This window comes from Sciurus vulgaris, assembly GCF_902686455.1.
Source record: "Sciurus vulgaris genome assembly, chromosome: 14".
Lineage (NCBI taxonomy): Eukaryota > Metazoa > Chordata > Mammalia > Rodentia > Sciuridae > Sciurus > Sciurus vulgaris.
In genome coordinates this window covers 94,921,080-94,943,986 of record NC_136475.1, presented here as the reverse complement: position 1 = coordinate 94,943,986, position 22,907 = coordinate 94,921,080, and the positions used below count along the sequence as shown (strand labels likewise).

Below are 22,907 nucleotides of genomic sequence, written 5' to 3'. Positions count from 1 at the left end.
ACTTCTGCCAAAGAAAAATCCTTAAAAGCAATGGATGTTAAACATTTTATAGATACTAGTGTTTTCTTGATTGACTGGCCACCTAAAAAAATCTGTAAGTTAATAATTTTAAAGAACCTTTTACTCTTTTTAAAACCAATTTAAGTCACGTGACCTGAAAGACATTTAGATTTTTTTTTTTTAATTTATGAGTGTTCATTCATCTATATGCCAATTTTGGTACCAAGAACATGATATATATGTGCAAACACACATATAGACTCAATTTAGAATACACAGGCATGCACACATGTACATAAAATTCAACAGGAAGCAAAGATTGTACAGCCCTTTGCAGGCATTAGATTCTCATCTGCAGAAAACCAGAGTTACAGATGTCTAATTATACAAACTATCAGAATCAACCCTTTAGAATTTAGAGTCAATCACAGATTCTTGCAGTATGACTCAGATAGGAGGCAGGACTCTATAGCTGGGGACATTTGGAGTAGACTCTGTCACCCACGGCAGACACTAAAACCAGGTCCAGGTGGTCACAAGTCCTCCGTGAGCAGATTCACTGCAAACACCACCACGGCTTCTTTTTCCTAGTACTCTTTAAAGGAGATGATCTCTTTCATTTTCCAGCATATTTGAGAGTTGAAAAACTGGTCTCTGAATATAAACAAAAGAGCATAAAACAGAGGGCTAGATACTCCAGTTGGACAAAGTCAGACTAATTGGTGCAGGACCAAAGATGAATTCATCAAAAAACAAAAGACTTTGAAAAAAAATGACACGGCCATAATTACGCTACTAAAGGAGCACATGGAATAGGTTTATCAGACCAGAGAGCACCTTGGGATCAGATTTTATTCAGCTCAGATAGTTAATGCATTTGGAAGCCCATGAAGTCTTAGAAAAATATTTTTAAGAAGAAGTACCTTGTACTTATGGGATCTTTTCTTCCTTTGCTTTTTTTTTTTTATTTTAATGTGTTATGGAGAGAAGAGAAAGCCATTTAGGAAGGAACTTATTGAAAAAGCTGAAGCCCAGGAAAGAGAAACTGGTCTTTTCTGTTTCACAGCAGCTTGGATTTAAAAGTGAAACTCTTGCCTTCTTGATTTCCGATTGATTTGAATACTTTTTCACACAGCTTACATTATAGCTGGGTATCAAGCAGCTAAGGAGCAAGGAAAACTGCCATTTTGAGCTTGAGAGGCAAAAAAATTTACACTTAGGGAACCTTTGGCCATTTTTTTCCTTTTGTGAAACTAGACTATCTGTAAGATGGTGTTAAAATTTGTGTTTTCCTACAGAGGGCATTTTTTAATCTCCCAGCTGGTAATCAGGCCAGGCTTGGGTGCAAAAAATTAGCAGGACTTTTGTTTTATTTTGTTTTCAGTGTTTGAGGATGAAATCTGTCCCAATTTTTTAAATGCAGGCTAGCAGCACATTTTATTTTTGAGACCAAGGCTCTCATCTCATTGAAGATGAATGAAAGAACAAATCATGGGCATCTGTACCAAGAACACTGTCGCTTTGCCTAGGGGATGTCTCCCCAGGTTTGGAGCCACGAACGGTCAGCAGTTCCTGCCCCTTCTGCCATGTGACCGGCTAAATTTAACTGCTACCTTCGCAGCGTGGCTGTGACCTATGATGAGACTCTTTCCAACCTGCCAGAGATGCTGGGGCACTGGACTGAGTGGCCTCACCAGTCACCTGCCCTGTTGCTCCCTCATCTCAGTTGTGATTAGGTGTCCCCTGTATCTATCCTCTTTCGGGGGTGGCCATGAAAGAGGTGCAAGTCTCCGGATGCATCCCCGCTTACTGGTGTGACTTGTGAACCTGGAAGCCATGAAACCCTCAGGTACCTTTCTGATCTCGTAGTGAACCCTGGTCTGTCTGTGCTGAGTCTCTCCTTAGTTATGATCTTTGGGGGAAAACTGAGCCTCCCTCAGAGTGGGGGATACTAACTTCTGGAGCACTCCTTGATGTAAGGGGGCCTGTGGGTTGTTGACAGGTATGACAGGAAGTGGAGATCTGGGCGATTTTTCATGTTTCTTCCTTAGGAGGGGCTTCTTCCAGCAGGGCAGTGATCATAGCTGGATCTAATTTACGTTGTAGACACGATTTGGGTTCATCCCTTAGGGCACAGAAGTATCACACATAGGGAAGATTGGGCCATTTTCCTTCCTCTTTACAAAACAGGCAAGCTGCAGGGTGGTATTGAAATTGGTAATTTCCTCTGATGGTCACGATTCTCCATTGAAGATTTTCATTGAGGCCATGCTTGGCAGCAGAAGAAAAAGAGGGGCTTTTCATGAGTGTCTGTGGGTCAAACTTGTCCCAGTTTTTCAGTATGCGGGCTCGTGGTGAACCTAGCAGACTGTTGAGACCCAAGCTCCCATCTGAACGTGAGATACCAGAACTCAGGTGCCCACACCAGACAAATGCTCACTCTCATAGGGACAAGTCCCTAATGAGCTTTGGGTGGCCAGCAGTCCTGCCGGATTTACTGCTGCTCTCCAGCAAGGGTGCATAGGCAGGTCTTTGTTTGCCACACGCCAAAGACCCGGGGATCCAGGCTCAGTGGCCCTTCCTGGCCTCCCCTGCCACTATCGAGTTTCCAGATGTGGGGTCCAGTAATAAACACTGACCTGTAGCAGGAGGTGTTCCTCTGCGTCGTGTGTCTGTGTAAGTCATGAGCCTAGCTAGTGGGAATTCTCCTAAGAGAGGCCCAAGAAGTCTGTGCAAGTCCAGAGTCACAAATGGTAAAGGTGTTGCCTGGAAGAGCGGATTTGTGACACCTCAGGTTGTGGGGTCCCAGGAGGGCAGCAAAGGCAAGCGACGGTTGGGGACGTTCCTCCTGGGTCCTCACACTCACAGGATCGTGGTTTCATCCTGTTTCTCAATCTGAAGTGAGCTGCAGGCATTAGTGCTCCGGTGACAGCCCAGTCAGGAATGTGGCTCCTGAACTAGGAGGGAGAGGTGGTGGTCTTGTCTTTTCCTACGGGTGAGGGGAGGACAGGAAAAAATGTGCTTGTGAGGGAAGGAACGTTAATGCTAGGGGAGCTCGATTGGGTGACCTCCTACGACGGGTCCCTCTTTAAGAGGGAGACACCAGGGACAGCCTTGGGTTTGACTCCTGGAAAGCATTTTAAAGTCTGGAGGTCCCTGGAGACTGTATTTGGGCATTTGAAAAAGGAAGAATGAAAGAATTGAGGGTTGGTTGGATGTAGGGAGCGGTTGGGAGTAGCCTGCACACATGGGGATGAGGCATTTCTGCAAAGAGGGAGAGGGACTGTGGCTTGTCCTGTGGGGGTGAATGGGTCACCTCTTTCCCAAAGACCTCAGACCAGACTATGACTTCATCTCAGGACCCAAGATCCATTAGGCGAGGGCACCCTCACCATTGGGCCAAGACAGTCAGAGACAGAAAGGAAGATAGTGGCTGAAGTTTGGTCACCTGAGGGCTGCTGGGGTCAGACTTGGGACATGAGACCTTTGTAAAGCAGGAGGAGTCGCCCCGGCCAGTCGTCCCAAGCCTTCTTCTGTCCCTGCACAAACTTCCTCCCACAGAAAAGAAAGAGAGGCAAGTCAGAACCGACACTCCCAACCCGGGGAGTCTTCTGAGTCTTGGAGACCAGCGGCTGTGCTATTTGCTAAGTGCCTTTTTTTGTTGAGTTGGAGGGAGGACTAAACCTTTGAATGGAGCTTAGGGTTCCCAGAAAAGCCATTGTTCCATTTTACTCACCCTTCTGTAGATCCTGGGTTAACCCCAAATGTGTAGCACGGAGCGTGGGTTGGATGGAATCTTTGACTCATGAACATTATGAATGAAGTCCAGGGACACAGGATGAAAGTAATAGAAAGCAGAGGTCTCAAAGAGGGAGGGGTCCTGAGAGAGGCACATCGAAGAGCAGCTACTACCTAAGCATTTATATGCATCTATAGGTCTAAGGACGTCACCCCCTGCCCAATCCCAGATAAGGCACTCGGCGTATTCATGCAACTCTAGTCCAATCAAATATCGATCAGGTATTTTTCCTTCTTTAGAGAGGCATGGACCTCTCCAGTCACGTAGGCCATGGTTTAAAAATAGCCTTGTTGTAAATTTCTTAGCAAATATCTGCAGGTGATATTTGTGATCTACTGCCCAGGGGCCCATCTCCCTATCTTCCCAGCCTTATCCCTTCCTCCTGACGTCACAGGAATGCACACTAGAGACTGAGACAGAGAGGCCTCCTCTCCAGCTAAGCTCCTCCCTGGCTCTTTACTGTCCAAGAGCACTGCAGACTCCAGCCTAGGCCTGACCTTGGAGACCTGGCAGAAGCTTGGCCACTTCCCTGACCCCTGAAGCAGACCATGTGTCCCTGCCCGGCAATCCTGCTGGGATGTTTTTTCTGCTCTAACAGTGAGTGTACCTCATGTACTTTGGAATTCCCTGACCCTTTGGCTGACTTGCAAACCAGAAATGTTGACCAGATTGGCACCTCAACATTGCTTTTTATACACCAAATTGAAGTTTCCTGGATTAAGGTAAAATGAGACCTATAGCACAAATAAATACACAGACCAAAACAAGTCTTTCATGAAGGAAAATCTCAAAAATTTAGAATTGAGGCAAAGATAGAAAATATTGGGTGCACTGAAACCAATTAAATGTCTTAATAGCTTAATTAAGTGTGTTTCTTAATTTGCTGAATTCACGCCTCTATCAAATTGGATTAACTCCTAGGATACAATTCATTCTTCCTTCTGAGCGATATGGCTTCAGGACACGGAGTGTGCAGCACTGTGCTCACGTGCGATGTGCCTGAAACCCGAGTCTTTTGCAACTCCACTTGCTCTTCAGTCAGTGCTGCATCTTTCTGTGGGACCACTGGACCATTTCCTGGCCAGGCCTCTGTGGACACGTCAGTATGCTGTGGCCACCATAACAATACAAAAGATGGGGCCGCTGAAACAGCAGAAAGCGTCTCCTCAAAACTCAGGTGGCCAGAAGCTAGACCAGGTGCCCGCAGGGTTGGTTTCCCCTGAGGCCTCTTCCTCGGCGGCAGATGGCCCCCTCCTCCTGCATCCCTGGTGGTCTTCCCTCCGTGCATTTCCTCTCCTGATGAGAACCCCAGTTGTTTGGGGCCACCATCGTGCTCTCATCTTTACCTCAGCCCCTCTAAGTCCCTGTTCCTACATAGGCCATGTTCTGAGGAACTGGGCAGGGCGCAGTATTGCCCCTAACTCCTCCGACGGCTGGCTTAGTGTGTCTGAGGACCGCGAAAGGTCACTGCTCACTCACCCGTCCTGTGTCCTCCATGAGCACCTTGAGTTGGTGAGCTTCACTCTGAGAATCCAACAGAAAGAAAACCGGGCACATGGTTTGCTAAATGAACCATCATATCATAAGTTTTTATGTTCATTTTCACTTGTCTCTGTCCTATGAGGAGAGGTAATATGTCTTTTTTTTTTTAATTTTTAAATTTTATTTGCTTTAATTAGTTGTACATGACAGTAGAATGCATTTATGTTTTTTGATAGATTGTCCGTGAATGGAGTGTCAGCTCCCATTTCTCTGATTGTACATGTTGCAGGATCACATCAGTCATGAGATAATAGCGTGTTTCACTCTGCTATCATTCCTACCCCATACCCTTTCCCCTCCCTTCACTCCCCTCTACCTAATATAAAGGAACTCTGTTCTTCTCTATGCCCTGCCCTTATTGTGAATTAGCTTCCACATATGAGAGATAACGTTTGGCCATTGATATTTTGGGTTTGGCTTATTTCACTTAGCATGATATTCTCTAACTCCATCCATTTACCATCAAATGTCAGAATTTCATTCTTTAAAACTGAGTAATATTCCAATGTGTGTGTGTGTGTGTGTTTCTCTATCCATTCATCTGTTGAACTGGAACAAGACAGAGGCGTAATATTTCAATGACACCAAAATATATAAGTTCCATCTGTATTAAATATGTTAGAGATATTGAAGATCCAATATCTTTAGTCATAAAAAAAATTCTGTTCATATTTTTGAGCACCAATTTCAAATTCCTAGGACAGAGTCTCTGATAGTCCCAGCTGAATGTTTAGATTGCATAAACTTGTCAGTAGAAAGCTATCATGGGAGAAGAGATCCGGGGGCTGGGAAGGCTCTTTGAAGAGGTGACTTTGAATAAATGAATAGCACAGCTACATTCCTAGGAAAAAACCACAGGCTTCAACATTTGCAGAATTAGAAGGAAAAGAAAACGATTCTAACCATTCTGTCACAGGGGAAGCAAACACAAGGCATCATAGCATTCATAAATGCAGCAACTAATCAATAATAAAACAAAAAAGGAAACCGAGACTTTTGAAACCCTGCCTACATAGATATGCTTTGGGTAGTTTATTCAAGTGGGGAAAAGGAAATGAAGATCAGCGCTAAGCACACAGTGGAGGGTAGAACCATTACACGGAGGCCCTGAGGAGAGAAAATACACTGCAGACAATTCTACATATTTGCAAACAAATTTGCATATCACAAAACAAACGAGGAGCTCAGAAAGTGAGAATCAACCAAGTAGACTCAGGAAAGAGAGATGCGGCCTTGGCCTGAGTCGCATGCAGGAAGCTGACCGGCAGGAGGAGGAGCAGCAGATTGCCAGCCACCTCCCAGCCAGCGCAGACAAAGCCCTGGCTGCCCAGCACGTCTTTTTCTTTTCTGACACTGTGTGGGCTTCCAACTTAAAGGACATTGCTGTACAGTGTTGTAGGGTTGGTTTTCTCTCTAAGAAATGAAGTTTATGTGACTACCTGTGAAGAAAGTCAACTGGCAGATCCAGGTGTTCTTTGGTTGATCATTTCTATGGAAGCACAGAGCTGTTAGCCATCCCTACCCAAATCCTGGAAATATGACTCCCTAGAGGTTCTTTCTGTTAATGTTTGGGGATCCTGGGATGTACACGCCGGGCAACAGACCTTGCCTTACCAACTTTCAGGATCATTTTCTACAAATATCAGGCCTGATGATGTGCACTCCTTTCATTTTGGGGGTAAGGAATTTGAACGGGCACCTCACAAAAGAGAATATCCAAATGGCTTACCAAATGAACCAAAGGATGCTTGAGGACATCAGTTATCAGGAAAGTGGAAACAAACTGCACCGAGTCTTCACAATATCCCCAGGACTAAACAAAACAAAACAACATCTTAGTGATGACAATGCCAAGCAAGAGGGAAGACATTGATAACCAATCACTGCGGAACAATGGGGGTATGCTCTCCCAGGAAACACGTGTGTATCTTAGCAACCGACTCCACTCCTGGATTCCATCAAGTGGCCAGGCATGGCCCAGATACGGGCCTGCGTGCGTGTACCAAGAGACAGGTGCAGGGAAAGAGGGGACACAATAGTGAAGCACCCAAAGCCTCATCACCACAGCTGAGTAACCAGCTGGGCTGTGTGGGCATGATGCCACCTAATCCATAAAACGTCTGTGTGAGTTAGACATTCCTTTTCCCCAGACGACCAACAAGATGACCAACCAGTTAAGAAATTTACTCAACATTCTACCATATTGACTGAGGTAGGATTCAGCTCTTAACAGGTTTTTTTTTTTTTTTTTTCAAAAAGCCCGTGTTGTTATTTTCTGTGTTATAACTATAATTGACCTGATTTTCATTTCTTCATACACATGTGATCTAGCAAACTGCATTTCTCAATTGAGCCAGACCATAGTATGAGAGTTTCAAATATATTTTGCTCAGATTTCAGGAACTTGGGTCACATGGATGGTTATATAATCAGCAATCATTAAACACATACTTGTTTTGCAGAATTTGCTTTCGGTTTCTGTTCAGGAAAATGAGTCCTTTCTGTTTCCATTCAGAATAACAATAGCTAACCCTAACCAAGCACTTGAAGTTCTCAGGCACATTCCAACTGATCAGCATGAAGTAGCATGTGGACCTTAGCAGAGATGTGGGCCACGTGTGTGACCGTGTTTGACTGTGTGGTCCTGCGGAGAAGTTGGAGCTTCAGCAGCGCAGTAACCTGGCCGGAGGCATGGCTGGCTTCTGAAGCTCAGCCACCGGTCTGTTCAACTCTGCTCAGCTCAGGAATGTCTGAAGACACATGATTCAGCACCACCTTTAGAGGAAGAGTGGCTGCAATTCTTCCTAAGAAAACTGTAAAAATAAAGAAATGACCAGCCACAGTGACTTTTGCCAATCAGGAAGCAAGTTAGAAAAACATCCTATTTTCCTAGCTGGGAATGTCTGTTAGAAATAGTATAAAAGTTCAGGAAAACATGTCTACATGTTAACACTGTCACAACAAACCATTAAACTAGATGACTGAAGTCCCTGTGCCTTTTACTGTCATTCCAAGACAGCCCCCAGGCTGGCAGGTCCACAGCCATCCTCCTCCAACCAAGCAGTCTCTCAACAGCAACAACGCGTGGTTAGAACCATGGCCCTCGAGTTGTGCAGTAGGTCTCTCTAACCTCCTCCTCCTTTGACCATCATCTTCCCAAGTCCTCTCCTCCACCCCTGAGAACCACCCTTCTACTTTCTTTTCTAGGAGTATGAATGTTTCTATTCCACACCTCAGTGAGATTGTAGCCTATGTCGTTCTGTGCCTGGCTTTTCACTTAGCATCATCCATGAACCTCCAGGTTCATTCATGCAGTTATAAATGACAGGCTTTCCTTATTTTTCAAGGCAGAGTAGTATTCCACCGTGTGTGTGCACTACATACCTCACCCATTCATCTGCAGATGGACTCCTCGTTTGCCTCCAGATCTTGACTGTCACAGACAATGCTGCAGTGAACATGGGTATGAAGATGTCTCTTCCATGCCCTGATTTCCTTTCCTTAGGAGAAATACCCAGCAGTGAGTCCTAAGGTAGTTCTCTTTGACTTTCATAACAAACTTTCCCTAAGCACTTACTCTGAAGCAGTATATGACTATAACCATTGTCACATGATTATACTGGCTGAGCATCAAAAAATTCAAACCTGAAATGCTCCAAACTGGCAAGTCAGCACCAATATGACACCACAGAGGAGAGCTCACCTCCTGAAACTTTGTTTCATGCACAGAACTATTCAAAACGTGGGGTAAGACTACCTCTGGTTGTGTGTTCAAGGTGCATGTGAAAATGGATGAACTTCATAACGAGGCTTAGGTCTCATGCTCAAGGTATCTCACTGCATATATGCAGATACTCCAAAACTCAAACAAATCCCAAATCTGGAACGTTTTTGGTCCCTGACTTCTTGGATAAGGCTGCTCTACCTGCGTGGGAGCAACATGACCCATAAAGAGGGAGCCATGTGTGTCTTCCAGGCACAGAGGCAGAAGCTTCAGGGAGGCAACCTTTGCACATACTCAGGCAGAGGGTGAGGAAGGGAAGGCAGTCTGCTCTCCCCGGTCCTGGTCCTGAGCCTGTGTCTTGGCCCCGTTTCAACTTTCCTTCTCGGGAGGAGGGAAATCGAAACTGCAACTCAGCTGAGAGTCACTCAGAGGTGTGTCCCCTGCTGTGACAAGAGGCTCGGGGCGGGGCCCTCCCACCTTCATATAACTGTGCCGGTGACTCCGTGTGTCTGTGGCCACCATGCGGGTGCTGCTACCCTCCACGCTGGCGGCGCGGCTGCTCGCTGCTTTCAGAAAGCCCCTGCTCTGCTCCCTCTGCAGGAGCCTGGCCCCCCTGCTGTACTGGCTGAGGGCAGCCTTCTGGTGGCCAGATACAGAGAAGGGACAGCAGCGGGTCAGAGAGGGACCTGAGGAGAGCCGGGAGGAAGAGGACAGCAGCCTGCCCATCATCCCCACGAGTGTCAATTACCACTTCACTCGCCAGTGCAACTACAGGTGCGGATTCTGCTTCCACACGGCCAAGACGTCCTTCGTGCTGCCCCTGGAGGAGGCCAAGAGAGGGCTGCTTCTGCTCAAGGAAGCTGGTGAGTCCCAGACCAGAAAGAAATCAGGATGCTCAGTCCAACACAGGGAGCCAGTCAGACCAGGAGGCAGGCCTCACGGGCAGGAGGGCCCCTAGCACCTCGGACGTGCTGTCCCTGAACAAGGGCAAGGCAGGACTGCAGGCAGGAGGCCCGGCCAGGTGGGCAGTGGGCACACCCACCCCTGCTGTGCGCAGAGGTCTGTGCACAGGGCAGGCCCCGGGCCCCCAGTGTTTGGAAATAGGTCAGGCAGGTCATGGCACTTTCAGAACTTGTCCAAGGCTCTCAGGAATTTGTTTTTTCCCAGAAACATTTAATGAGCAAAGTTGAAAACAAACAGGAAACAAGCAGGACATGTGATGTAAGAAGAGCAACAGTCCAGCCTTTTTTTTGGACCGTGTGTGCTCTTAATATGGAACTTTTAGAAACTGTTTCTGACACATGCTGGGCCTTGCTCTTGAGAGCTGCTCACTTGCTCTACACCTGCACACCTTCCTGGCCTCTCAGGGCAGCCTCAGCAGGGAAGTCCAAGCGTGGCTCCTCCCCCTCTGAGCCTGTTCTCCTCCCTCCTGTCTTTCCTAGAACAAACACCCCCTGAGCTGCAACTTCGCAAAGTCGCTGACTTCCTTCTCACCCTGCTTAATATTTTAACCCAATGGTTGCAGACATACCCCGAATTACACGCAGCCTACGTGCACAACTGGGTGGCTTCCCAAAGCAGAACCCCAGGTGCGAGGCTTGCAGCTGCAGAAGGAACCCAGGGCCAGGGTCCCCAGTGTCTCTGCCCTCCAGTCAGCATGCCCCCAGCAGGGAGCATGGCTGGTTAGTGCGGCCTGATTCTGTCCTTTAGTGGATGAGATGGAGCCACGTGCACTTGACTGGCTCTGACCTGTTTTGCTCCACCTTGCTGACTTGTTATCCACAGCTGATCTTTCAAGTAAAGACGCATCACCTTGTCCTTCTCAGTGTGGCCTTGCTCAAGCTCTTGTCCTCCCTCAGCAGGATTCTTATCATTCATCTCATTCATCTCTGGAATAGAGCCATTTACTAAAACACAAGATTTTAACTTCAGTCCTCAGCTAGCTCTCTCTCCCAGGTCTTAACAAAACCAGCCTGTAAGCCTTGATGTCAAGGTCATGGTGAGCTGTTTTCCAGCCTCCTCTACCCCATGCCTCCAGAGATGGTTCTGCTTTGCGAACCTCCAGGTTGCCACACTGCACCCACCCTTTGACTTCTAACCAAGTCAGCTCACCTGGGTAAAGAATTCCCAACATTCAGGTGCATCTACGTAAAGGAGGGAAAACAAGACAAAAACAAAATCTTCAAGTGATATCCCCCCCCGATTATACCTTAAATTAAATGCACGGTTATTCCAATGGGGTTACGGTGGGGTTGGTGTTGGGAACACAAATTAGGGAAGGTGAGGATAATGAGAAATCTTCACTTTTTTTTTTTTTTTCCTACATGGAGAAAATATTGCCTTTGCTCTACAACAAAAGTGGGTGGAGTTAGGGGTGCAGCCCAGGGTCCAGGTGCTCCCCGCACATGCATGAGGCCTGGGTAGACACCCAGCTCCACAAGAAACGAAATAACACAGACTTACAGTGGGGGTGGAGGTGAAGGGAACCGTGCCGCTTGTCTTCGGCAGGAATGGAGAAGATCAACTTCTCGGGTGGAGAGCCCTTCCTTCAGGACCGCGGCCAGTACCTGGGCCAGCTGGTGAGGTTCTGCAAGCAGGAGCTCCTCCTGCCCAGCGTGAGCATCGTGAGCAACGGCAGCCTCATCCGGGAGAAGTGGTTCAGGGACTACGGTAAGGCCTCCAGGCGTCTCTGCCGAGACCGCTGGTTCCTGTGCGTCCTCCCATCCTGGGCGTCCTCCCATCCTGGGCCTCGGGCCAGACTTCCTGGGGAACTGGAAGGAAAGAAAAACAAATCTTGATTCCTCTCATCTCCCTTCCAGCAAGACACCATGGGCGTCTCGGTTACCCAGGGCTCTCAATAAACAAGGGCGCGAGTCAGGGAAGCGAGCGTGTTAGGAAGCCTGACCCTTCTGTACCTTCCCACTTGGCGAGTTTTAAGACCTATGACCTACACTTGGCCACTTACTGAGGAAAATAAACACACTTTACAGCCGTGTGATAAAATATCTCTGCTGGAGCTAGCTGTACCCAAAACTAATCACATCCGACATGGTGTTTGGATTGGCTGATTTCAGGGCTGCAAGGAGTTCCTCTGCATAGCCAGGATTAAGAGCCACCAGGTCCTGACCTGTGGGTGGGTAATGTCCCTAGAGCAGTGCCTGGCACTCGGGCAGCACTTAGAAAAGGTCACTATGGTTTTTTCAGACAATTATAACCTGTTCTTAGAGCTTCACTCTCTCTTGCTTTGCTGAGCCATCTGAGCTTTCAGATCATTTGCAGAAAACTGCCATGTTCCATCTTATGGGATATTGGCCAGAAATCTGCATTCGCATACCCATCCTGAGATGGAGAAGAGGGCTGGGCGGGGGGGCGAGAGCCATCTGATGAAACCTAAGCAGGAAGAGAGGATTCGAAGTTTGAGGGGAAGGGGAATCGAGGAAGAGCCTGAGCAATGTCTAAAAGCAGACCAGACGAGGGGACAGAGGGCGGAACAGGGTTTGGAAGAACAAAGGCGAGGTTTGGGAGCCAGATTCAAAGAGACAGCAGAGGATTCTGGGAAGCAGTGTGACTGGAGACCAGTCTACCGGGATTCTTTTGAACCTGAGCAACGCTGTCCCTCCAAGGTGGGCTGGACCTGTCCATCCTGTGGGGTGCTTTGTAGGGGCAGCAGGACTTCCGCATGGCAGGGACAAATGCTGGGAAATGTGGTGCACAGTCAGGCATTTGGAAATTTCCAAGAGAACTCAGCGTCACTGGCAAGGAGACAATAGGAAAGGGTGAGGTCTAGGGAGTGGGCAGCAACGACCCTCTCCATAGTGGCCAAGTGACCACTGATGAAGAACTTTAATCCATTTTTTTGCAGTATATAAAATCTTGCCAGATGCTCAAATTATTGAAAATACATAAAATCTGCCTCCTACATTCCACCTCCCAGCTACAGTGCTTTCAAATAATTTGAGATCTGTTTAGAAGCTTCAGGAGTCATCAGAGTGTGTCTGCGCACCCCTCGGGCCTCTCCAGTTGCCCTTCTCTGGTTTAGAGGGCCAGGAATTTGTCTGTGCATGAGAGGAGACGAGGGCTCCCCCAGCGCTCCAAGTCTGTCAACCTGTTGGAAGGACATTCGTGGCCGACAGGGTTTAGGAGAGCAAAGCTACAGAGCAGAATGGCAGGGCAGAAGTGTGTGTCACTGAGTCCTCCCCACCTGAGGTCACACCGACTGGGCTTTCTGTCCAGCAGTGAAGTGCAGGGACTTGTTTGGAGTGTCTCTGTTCAGAAAGGCTCATGGGAACCTTAGGGTCCAAAACACCAAACGCAGAGTGAGTCACTCGGGTACCTACTGTCATGTGCCCCCTAACCTGTAAACAGTTAGATCCCGGATCTTGCTAAACAGTCCTTAGAAGTCTTGACAGGTGGAGGCAGCAGGCCCTGGGCCCTGTCTGTCATATCATCCATTGGTGATGTGCAGAATGCTGTCCAGCCATAGATGCAGGGCTGGACAAGATCCGTCCATCGTTCCAGGCTCTCCTGGAAAAACACAGGGACTGAGCAGAGAGCTACTCCCTTAAATCCCTCTTCCCAAGAGAGGTGATCAGAGGAGCTGAGAACTGGAGGAAGGGATGTCAGAGTGAACAGCGAAAGTTGAAGGGACACAGCAGTTGATGTGGAGATCTCCGCCCACCAGGAGCCAACCAGAAGAGACTGCATAGAACTGATGGGTCTCCATGTGTTTGGCTTTCAACTTTTCTTTAGGGTTGATTTGAGATCACATGTTTAGTTAGTTGCCTTGTTCCAGGATGATATTCCATTAGAAATTTACTTGAGATGAAATTTTAGGACATTTTGATTTTTTTTAAAGAAAGTTTCTGGCTCCCATGTGTGCTAATTTCTTATTACATCTGGGTAACACACAATGATGCCTAAAAGAGGAGCTAAAATCACTCTCTTTTTTTGTAATAGTACAGAATAGCTGCTGAAGGAGTGGTGGTACACGTGGTTTCCATAATGTCAAGGCAAATTTAAGAAAGAGCTGTTACCTGTGGGAAGTCACAGTAACTTGGAAACTCAAGTCTAACCACCTTCAAGGAAGACCCAGCCCCAGAGAAGGCCTGCCGTTCACATCCTGGGAGAGTGAGAGCAGCCCAGGCAGAGGCAGGTGCAGAAGAACCAGAGTAGAAAAGACTGTCCAGGAACCCAGAGGAGGCGAGCCGAAGCCAGGATGGAGCTCAGCATGTTCTGTGCTCCGTCACAACCCACTAGCTGAGCTCTCGATATGCCACGCTGCAGGAGGGGCAAATTAACACCCTGGCTTCTGCTTCTAAATTCCCTGGGTTTTCTCAGTATCTAATACGGTTGTACCTGACATAACATAGAGTCTCCGTAAATATTTAGATGGAGAATCAAATGTACAAACATGTCAGGAAGAAGCTAGTGAACTTGGCCAAAAAATTAGGGATCTCATACAAAGCCATCTTTTCCATGTGATGAAAAAAGAGAAGCAAATCTATAATTGTCAGAGCTAAGTCTGGAAGCCTCCAAAATATCTATCTGCTTGCTTCATGAATTATATGGTTTCTATGCAAGAATAAATTAAAAATCTCCTTTAAGTATATGAACCAGAGCTCATGCACATAAGGTTTTAGAATGATCAGATATGAGTGTCCATCATGTAATCATGTGTTTGGACTGTGTGGGGGGTGGGTACCGGGGGTTGAACACATGGACATGGCATCTTCAGGCCTTTTTGTTTTTATTTGGAGACAGTGTCTTATTAAGCTACTGAGGTTGGCCTGGGACTTGTGATCCTCCTGCCTCAACCTCCCTAGTTACTGGGATCATAGGTGGGTGCCACTGCGCCCGGCTGTCTGTACGTTTTTCAATGAGTGCTCTATACAAGAAACAGTACAGTTTACACCTCAGCGAGTTTCATAGGTTTGAGAAAAACACCATTAAAAAACTTAGAACAGAGATGATGCAAACAAAGTCTGTTGTATGACGAAGAGATGTGACCTGGAGGGCGTGGTCCTTGGACAGAAACGTTGAGCTAACCATTTTACTGCAGGTGAATACTTGGACATTCTCGCCATCTCCTGTGACAGTTTTGACGAGGAAGTCAATGTCCTTATTGGCCGTGGTCAAGGAAAGAAGAACCACGTGGAGAATCTTCAGAAACTGAGGAAGTGGTGCCGGGACTACAGAGTGGCTTTCAAGATCAATTCTGTCATCAATCGCTTCAACGTGGACGAGGACATGAATGAGCAGATCAAAGCACTGAACCCTGTCCGCTGGAAAGTAAGTGCTGGGTGCTGTTCCTGCCCGACCTCAGGCTTGTCCCGTCCTTTCTCTGTGTAGCTGGAAAAACCCTGACTGGACAGCTGGGGCCTTCCCGCTCGGTCCTCAGTCTCTTCCAGCTCCCTAGGCCTCGGCCTGCTTTTGGGTGCTTCTCTCTCCCTCTGAAAACTGGAACTGATGTTCTACCTGAGCTATGATGAGGTTAAGGGTCAAAGGCATGGTGAGGGCTGGGGTGTCTCTGTTAAGCCTGGTGTTTTCTTAACGCCCACAGCTGACTGAGAGGTGCCTGCATTCTTCATAGAGCTGGACACCCCAGAGCTTTCACTGAATTACCTGAAGGCATTAGAGGGCAAGCCACCCTGCAGGGTAGCAGCGTGGGGCCTTTATTCCAAGATGTGGGCTGTGGGACTCGTCCCACCGCAGAATCTGAGCTTCACATATGCACAAGCCAGCTGATCACAGAGAGCACTGGCAATTTGCTGCTTAAAATCTTAAACATTCAAAGTTTTTAAGCCGAAAACTTTTCCTCTAATCTATTTCCATATGCAAACAAAACAAGTATAAGTTTTTTGTTTTTAAGTAAGTATACTTTTTAAAAAATCTATTTAAGAATTTTTTAAAATAGCTACGTTGAACTTGAACTTTTGATGAAGTACATAAGTAGTCTGGGGTCTCAGTCATGCATCCAGGTCTAGAAGGAGCCGAAAGAAAGCTAAAGGAAGACCATGGTACAGAGGGAGGAGGAGTGGGGAGGCAGAGACCGCGGCCAGGGGGCCGCGTGCCAAGACTGAGCTTCCTCCCGGAGCCCCCTGACCTTGTCACTCTGTCCTCAGTCCCCCTGGCTTCCTCTGCTGTCATGTCTTCCTCATTCTCCTGGAATCCTTTCTCACATGTATGTACACGACCCCCCTGGCTGCTTGGGTTTGCCCTTAACGCCAGACTTTCATTCCACTCCAACCACGTGGGCTGCCATTTGCCTGACTTCCTTCAGATTTGCCCTTTCAAGTCCTAACTCTCAGTGAGGAGTTTGCCCCGTCGGAAAACCGTGTTATCTGAGAGTACTGATCTCCCAAGGCTGCTGACCGATGCAAGTTTTGCTTGGTGCCTTCGCTCGCTCCCGGGACTCAGAGCCTTGTTTTTAGGGGTGCCCTCCTCCCCACGAGACTGTGGACTTGGCAACCCTCAGCAACTGGGTGCCTGACGGGGAGAAGCAGAGTGAGAGGCCATCTTTAGGGTTTTAGGAAATTAGCTCTGTGCTGAATAAAAGGGCATCAGAGTAGTTCAGAAGATGTCATTAATCAAGTTCCATGTGAGAAACCTGTTCCTTAAAAGCCCATCAGCCCTGGGTTCTGCTCCAGCTCAGTCTCTCTGCCACCTGGGATACCTTGCCTGGTTGCTCACCTTTCCTGGGGTCTCTCTGCTCAGATGATGGCGCTGCTCATGGTGGGATGATGCATCATGCACAGTCAACTCGCACACTCACACACTGACACACACACACATGCATACACTCATGGTCACACACATACACAAACTCACAAGCACACACACTAATGCACACTGACACACATGCACACACACATGCATGCATACACTCATGGTCACACACATACACAAACTCACACCCATACACCAATGTACTCTGACACATAGTCATATACGCACTTGTTTATTTGAATGAAGATTGAAAAACAACATCAATGACTTCAGAAAATTGTCCTTAGGTATTAAGTGAAAAGCAAACATGGCTTAAAGGTATTTAGGATATATTAAAAATCAGCTAACACAAAAATATTTTAAAATACTTTTCTCTTGGTTTGAGGATCATAAATGTTTTATTTTTTATGTTTTTAATAGTCCCTGTTTTTTTCAAAGAAGAGCTATGATTTCATAGTCTGAAAACAGTGGATAATAAACTTAGATCAATTTTGGGTGAAGTTTACATTTTAAGAATGTTTGTGCTTCTAACATCGATTCCCTAAGTTCCGGGGCTGGCCCTCCTTTCCCACTGTGATGTCTCCCACGGCTGCCAAGTCTCGTGGGTCTGGGAGGTCTGGGGCTCGGACCAGGGCTGGGCCTGGGCAGGCAGCGATGTGGACCCTTGCTCCAGCAGGCTTCCCTCATCTTTCAGGTGTTCCAGTGCCTCCTGATTGAGGGCGAGAACTCTGGAGAAGATGCTCTGAGAGAAGCACAGAGATTTGTCATTAGCGACGAAGAGTTTGAAGCATTCTTAGAGCGCCACAGAGGAGTGTCCTGCTTGGTGCCCGAGTCTAACCAGAAGGTTGTATACAGCCAATGTGCTTTCTCACCTGCCTTCAGATTGGGGATCTCTGCCCAAGGGCTTTGCATGTTGTCAGAGTTTTATTTGCAGAGGATTCAGCACAGAGAAAGGGAGGAGCGAGTGCCAGGGTCAGAAGAGCCCAGTCCGCCCTGGCCACCTGCTGGCTGTGGGGTTTTCAGTGAGCTTCATTTTCCCTGTCCAGGAAGGCAGAGTGCCACCCAGAGGTGATGAGACTCTGTGTATCATCACTGTGTACTCTCGACCCCCAATGCCTATTCATTCTTAAAAGGACAAATTCCACACATAGACTAAGCCAAGATGGCCAAAGTATGTCTCCACTGGGACACTTTAGGAAATACCAGAGGCAGTCACTGATCAATGCACTCTTGAAGTCTAAAGGAAAAATAATTCCTATTTTTTCTACCACAGTCAAGGAAACAACTTTTGAATGCAAGTTATGAACATTTTAAAGCAATTAATAATGCTGTATTTGAGTACATTAAAGTTAAAATTGTATGCTACATACATCATACAATTAAAAGGATGCTACCATCATATTTTCTGTAATTACATGAAATTATATAAAATAAAGCATCATATATAAAAAGTTCCTTAAATCAATAAGAATCTGCTAACAGAAAGTAAGTCAAGTAATGGGCACAAACAGTTTACAAAACAAAAAGAGTGAATAAATATTTTAACAGTCTTTGATACTATCAGTATTCAAGGAAATGCAAATTAAAATGAGAAGGGTAAAGAAGCAGGAAGAGGCAATTTCATATGGTTAGTAGGAGGATAAACCCCTATGGGTTTCCTAGACAACAACTTGATAATTTATAATAGTAACCTTTTAAGTGTTCTTATATTTTGATTCTTAAATTCCGCTTCAAAATACAGGAAATCTTTATGTAAAGATGCAAAGAAATATTTATATAAAGGTCTATTACTGCAGTGTTAAAAACAATAGAAAAAAACTGAAGGAAGCCTCACTGGATGACAGGGCAGGAGAATGTTGGCAGAATGTACACTGAATAAAGCAAACTTCAGTGTATCGCATTACAAGGATAAGATCTCCTAGTCTATTAGTACAGTTGAAAACCAACACACAAAATCAATTTGAAGCTTAATGCTAGCATGCAAAAAATCATATCTGTACATATCCCCCGGAGTAGCGGGATTTCCCATAATCTGGTTAATGTTATAACTCTTTATATCTTTAAATTTTTAAAAGATAAGATTCATTATTTGAAAAAGTACTTTAAAAACAAGTTCCCCATCTGCCACACCAGAATACACACACAGAAAATTTCTCCCCTGGATACTCACCTAATGTTAGGAATTTCCAGGACAGAAATCCATGCCTTACGCTTTGGCTTCTGAGGGTCTCGATAAATGGCTAGAGTGTGAAGGTGATGTTGAACCAAGTGCAAAGGGTTTGAAAACCCCCCATGGAAAGCAGGCAGCCATCTAGGAGAAGAGAGGACATGGCGGGAAGCCCTCTCACAGGCCTGCTTCCTGGATCTTCCTACCTCCATCTTAATTCCAGAGCATGAGGTCAAAGCGAATAAGGAAAGTCATGAAAGATGGCGCAGGTTGTCGGTCTCCCTCCTCGAGTGAGGCGGCCTCTCCTGTCTGCTCCCTCAGCTTCCCCAAGGCTCCGCAGCCAGGTTTTCTTTCCCCATTCTGCTCAGCAGAGACCTGCGTCTTAGGTGTTTGTTGGCCTGGCCGGTATCAGAGCAAAGTTGGGATTTTGATGCCCACGATGTCCAAGAGCCTTCCAGCCAGTTCGCTGTGAACGTCAGTGTGTTACCCCTCCTCAGGGGCCAGATCGAGTGCTTGTGCTCACCAGGAGGTCTGAGGCAGCCAGGCTCTGCCCTTGGAACAGCTCCCAGGACACAATGTTGCAGGCCCTCACAACAGACCTTGGTGGGCAGGAGTTGGCCAACAATGGCCAGAGGAACAAATACCCCCTGCTGCTCGAATTGGCATCAAAAGCAGGCTGAGAAATGCAGGGGGAAAATCAAACCAACAAGATATTCATGGCTGATGAAAATGGTAAGGAATTTGGTGTCAGGGCCAGTAAAGCACAGTCAAGCTTATTTTCTTATGTGTTTTCTGTGGAGGCGTCTAAGCTAGGACACAGAGCTGGTTAGCTATGACGAGGACTGTGCGGGCCCCAGAGCAAGAATTATTTACCATCTGGCTCTGCACAGAAGAAAGCCTGCCAGCCCCTACCTGTAAGGGCCCACCGGAAGCTTAGAAATCCCTCTGTACACACACAGAGCATAGCACTGTGGAGTCACCTTAGAGTAGTGGAATCTTTAGGAGAAGCCACCCCATAGTCCCAGGTGCTAGCTTGGAAGAGCACTGGCTTTGTACATCAGAAAGAGGGGCCACCGTCAGGGAATGTTGAGTAGGGCGGTCCTTCATTTGACTCCCACTGTTGGACGCAGAGCATCCAGTCCTGCTGAACCTGCTGGGCTCTGAAGGGGCACACAGTTCCTCTCCTTATGAGGGTCACACTAAAAGGCACCCAAGTGAAATAAGAAGTTTTGGACCCAGAATAACAAAACACAAATGCACATTTTATTATAAGCAGTTGAAAAAACACACTGAAAATTATGCTTGGAACTAAATGTGTGCAACTTTTTCTTTGCAGATGAAAGACTCCTACCTTATTCTGGATGAATATGTGAGTATTTCTCATGAGTCATGAAATCATCCCTCAACAGCTCGTTAAGTAGCAAGCTCATCACTGAAATGAGCACCTTATTTAGCACCTGTTTGTCTGTCTTGGTGGCAGGTCACAGGTTTTCGGCCAGTGAGTGTGACTGATATGATACAGCCGGGCGGCCCTCTGCCAGGTTCTGTGCTTAGCACCTCCACTATCCGCTGGGGCCCAGGTCTCTGGATTGGCACCAGCTGCCATGTGGTGAAGCTCCCCCGGGTCTGGCATGACTGGACCTCACGAGGGCCGCACAGCACACACGGCAGAGTCCCCTGTGATGTGGCCCTGGGCTTAGTCCCTGGCTAATTCACCTTGGCAATGGCCAAAGGAGCCCGTCCCTCCCTTTCCTCTCTAAGCACTACTTATACTGTCCTTCCAAAGGAAAGGGAGACTCACACTCACAACTGAAAACGAATTCACTTTCCTTTCCTTGTCTTTTTAAATTTTTATTATTTTTGGGTCCAGATTTATAACCTTTGTCAATATTTCTAATGAAAGACAAATAATTCCATTTGAAGATAAGTTTTTTGAAGAAATGAACTTGAACTAGAGCTATGGGTTCAATATTTAAATTTGATTTTCTTTGAGAAATATTTAAGATAACTTTTCTATTTCACTACTTTCAAGTTAATCAATGATGCTTTGTAGCAATATCATTTAGGATCAACATGAGCTTTCTTTGTCAGGCATAAGGGAAACAGTAATAATGGAAATATTCAGTTAATAAGTCCAAGGGAAAGAGGAAAGTCAGACCATTTATTTGGGGAATGCAAATGGCCGTGATCGGCTCAGGGCTTAGACCAATGTTCCACAACCAACTGTCTAGTCTCCAAAGAATCGGAACAAACATAGTTGATCCAAAATTTGCTTTTGCCAATTTAACAACTTTCTGATTCAACATATATGATTCACTCATCTACAAAATGCTCAGTGTAGGTCACACAAAGTGTAAAGGCCTCATTCTTGCCCACGAGGTAGAAAAAGAGGCTCAAATGATTGAAATAGAACAGGATAGGTTGACCGCGAAGATGGAGACAGGGCACACATGACTTTCCTTGGTCTGGTGCTTGCCCACCTCAGTGTCTGCTTCTTGCTGCTCTTTCTGTTTCTTGAAAGAAGCCTTTTGGGGTGCAGATGGACCCAGCCACATGGTTCTCACACTAACAACACTGTCCACCTGCAGTTTCCCACAGCAATGTGACCCCAAGCCTCCCAGCTTATGTGGTATCATTCCCTTCCATTTAAAGTCTCAAAACAAATTCAGATGCAACACTGGGGAGCAATCTCTCCTGGCCAGCCTGGCTGCCTCCAATGGGGGACGGTGGGCTCAGGCAGTGTGCCCGTTATCCTGCTTGTAAGGCTCTCAGCTGACCTGAGCTGAGCTTCCTGGGCTGCGTGAGTAGGGAGGTGGAGCCCAGGGAGCTCAGTATCTGGCCACAGTTCTCAGTGAACTATGGTGACGTGATGGAAATGATTGAAATATCAAAATGTATTTTGCATTGATACCCTAAAACGTGTTTTACAGGATAAGCTTTATGGAAACAGACTGATTTCTTTCTTGAATTTCCTAGATGCGCTTTCTGAACTGCAGAAATGGACGGAAGGATCCTTCCATGTCTATCCTGGATGTTGGAGTGGAAGAAGCTATAAAATTCAGTGGGTTTGATGAGCGTATGTTTCTAAAGCGAGGAGGAAAATATGTCTGGAGCAAGGCTGATCTGAAACTGGACTGGTAAAGCTGGAAGCAGAGCAAGGTCCCAGCTGTGGTCTGCAGAGCCAACGCAGTGGTCTTCCTTGGTGGCCGGAAACCTGCACATCATGTGTAATTGCCTGTGGGCACTAAACATATAAATCACTGCTTAACTACAGTCCACACTTTAGTTAGTTGACTTGGTGCCTTATTGTTATTGTTTTTGAGTTTAATTTTTCTTAAAAGGAGGAGTACAGAGGAATGAAAAAAAAAAAAAAAAAGCCTCGCTAAGCTACCAGGTCAAAGATGCATTTGTGAGAAATAGCCCCAAGGATACCTGTGGGGCAAGAGTTACAGGGGGTTTGATATTTTAAGCAAATTTTCTGTGACTGTTAGCAGTGTTTCCATTTCAAGCTATTTTTCCAGTTTTGTTTTTGGTTTTATTTTTGTCTTTTTTGTTTGTTTGACAGTCAGTTCCTTCCTGCTAAACATCAACTGAGATGTCAGTTTTCACCTTGGAAACATTATCAAATACTGCCTCCAATTATTTCTGCTTACTGTGCCTTCCTTCCTCTTCTGTCTTTATTACACTGGAATCTTGAACTTTTATATAGAATTAAAGAAATAGTCAACAGACACTTCAAAGAACATTAAAGAGGACTCATTATCTCCAAGGAGTTCCTAGGAGTTGACACCAGAAGGGCAACCGGCATGGGGACCTCTAGATGCCGATGCTGTCTGTGCTCCACAGATTCTTCTTCAAAGATCCTTGGCAAAGCCAGGGCACTCCATGTTCCCTGATGTGGAACAAGAACAGTACTTCGATTGCTACGACCACCTCATTTTTAGGCCACA

At 46.4% G+C, this 22,907-nt stretch overlaps 1 protein-coding gene across 1 annotated transcript; it reads left to right on the top strand.

The window, feature by feature from the left end:
• Positions 1–9,585: 9,585 nt before the first annotated feature.
• RSAD2 (radical S-adenosyl methionine domain containing 2) lies at positions 9,586–22,341 on the top strand (the record flags this gene model as incomplete). The annotated part of the gene is made up of 6 exons (XM_079110620.1): positions 9,586–9,928; positions 11,574–11,735; positions 15,124–15,353; positions 17,485–17,634; positions 20,294–20,326; positions 21,934–22,341. 6 exons carry the CDS (start codon positions 9,586–9,588, stop codon positions 22,096–22,098), a joined length of 1,083 nt encoding a protein of 360 aa, XP_078966746.1. The 3' UTR covers positions 22,099–22,341.
• Between the last annotated feature and the right edge of the window lie 566 nt (positions 22,342–22,907).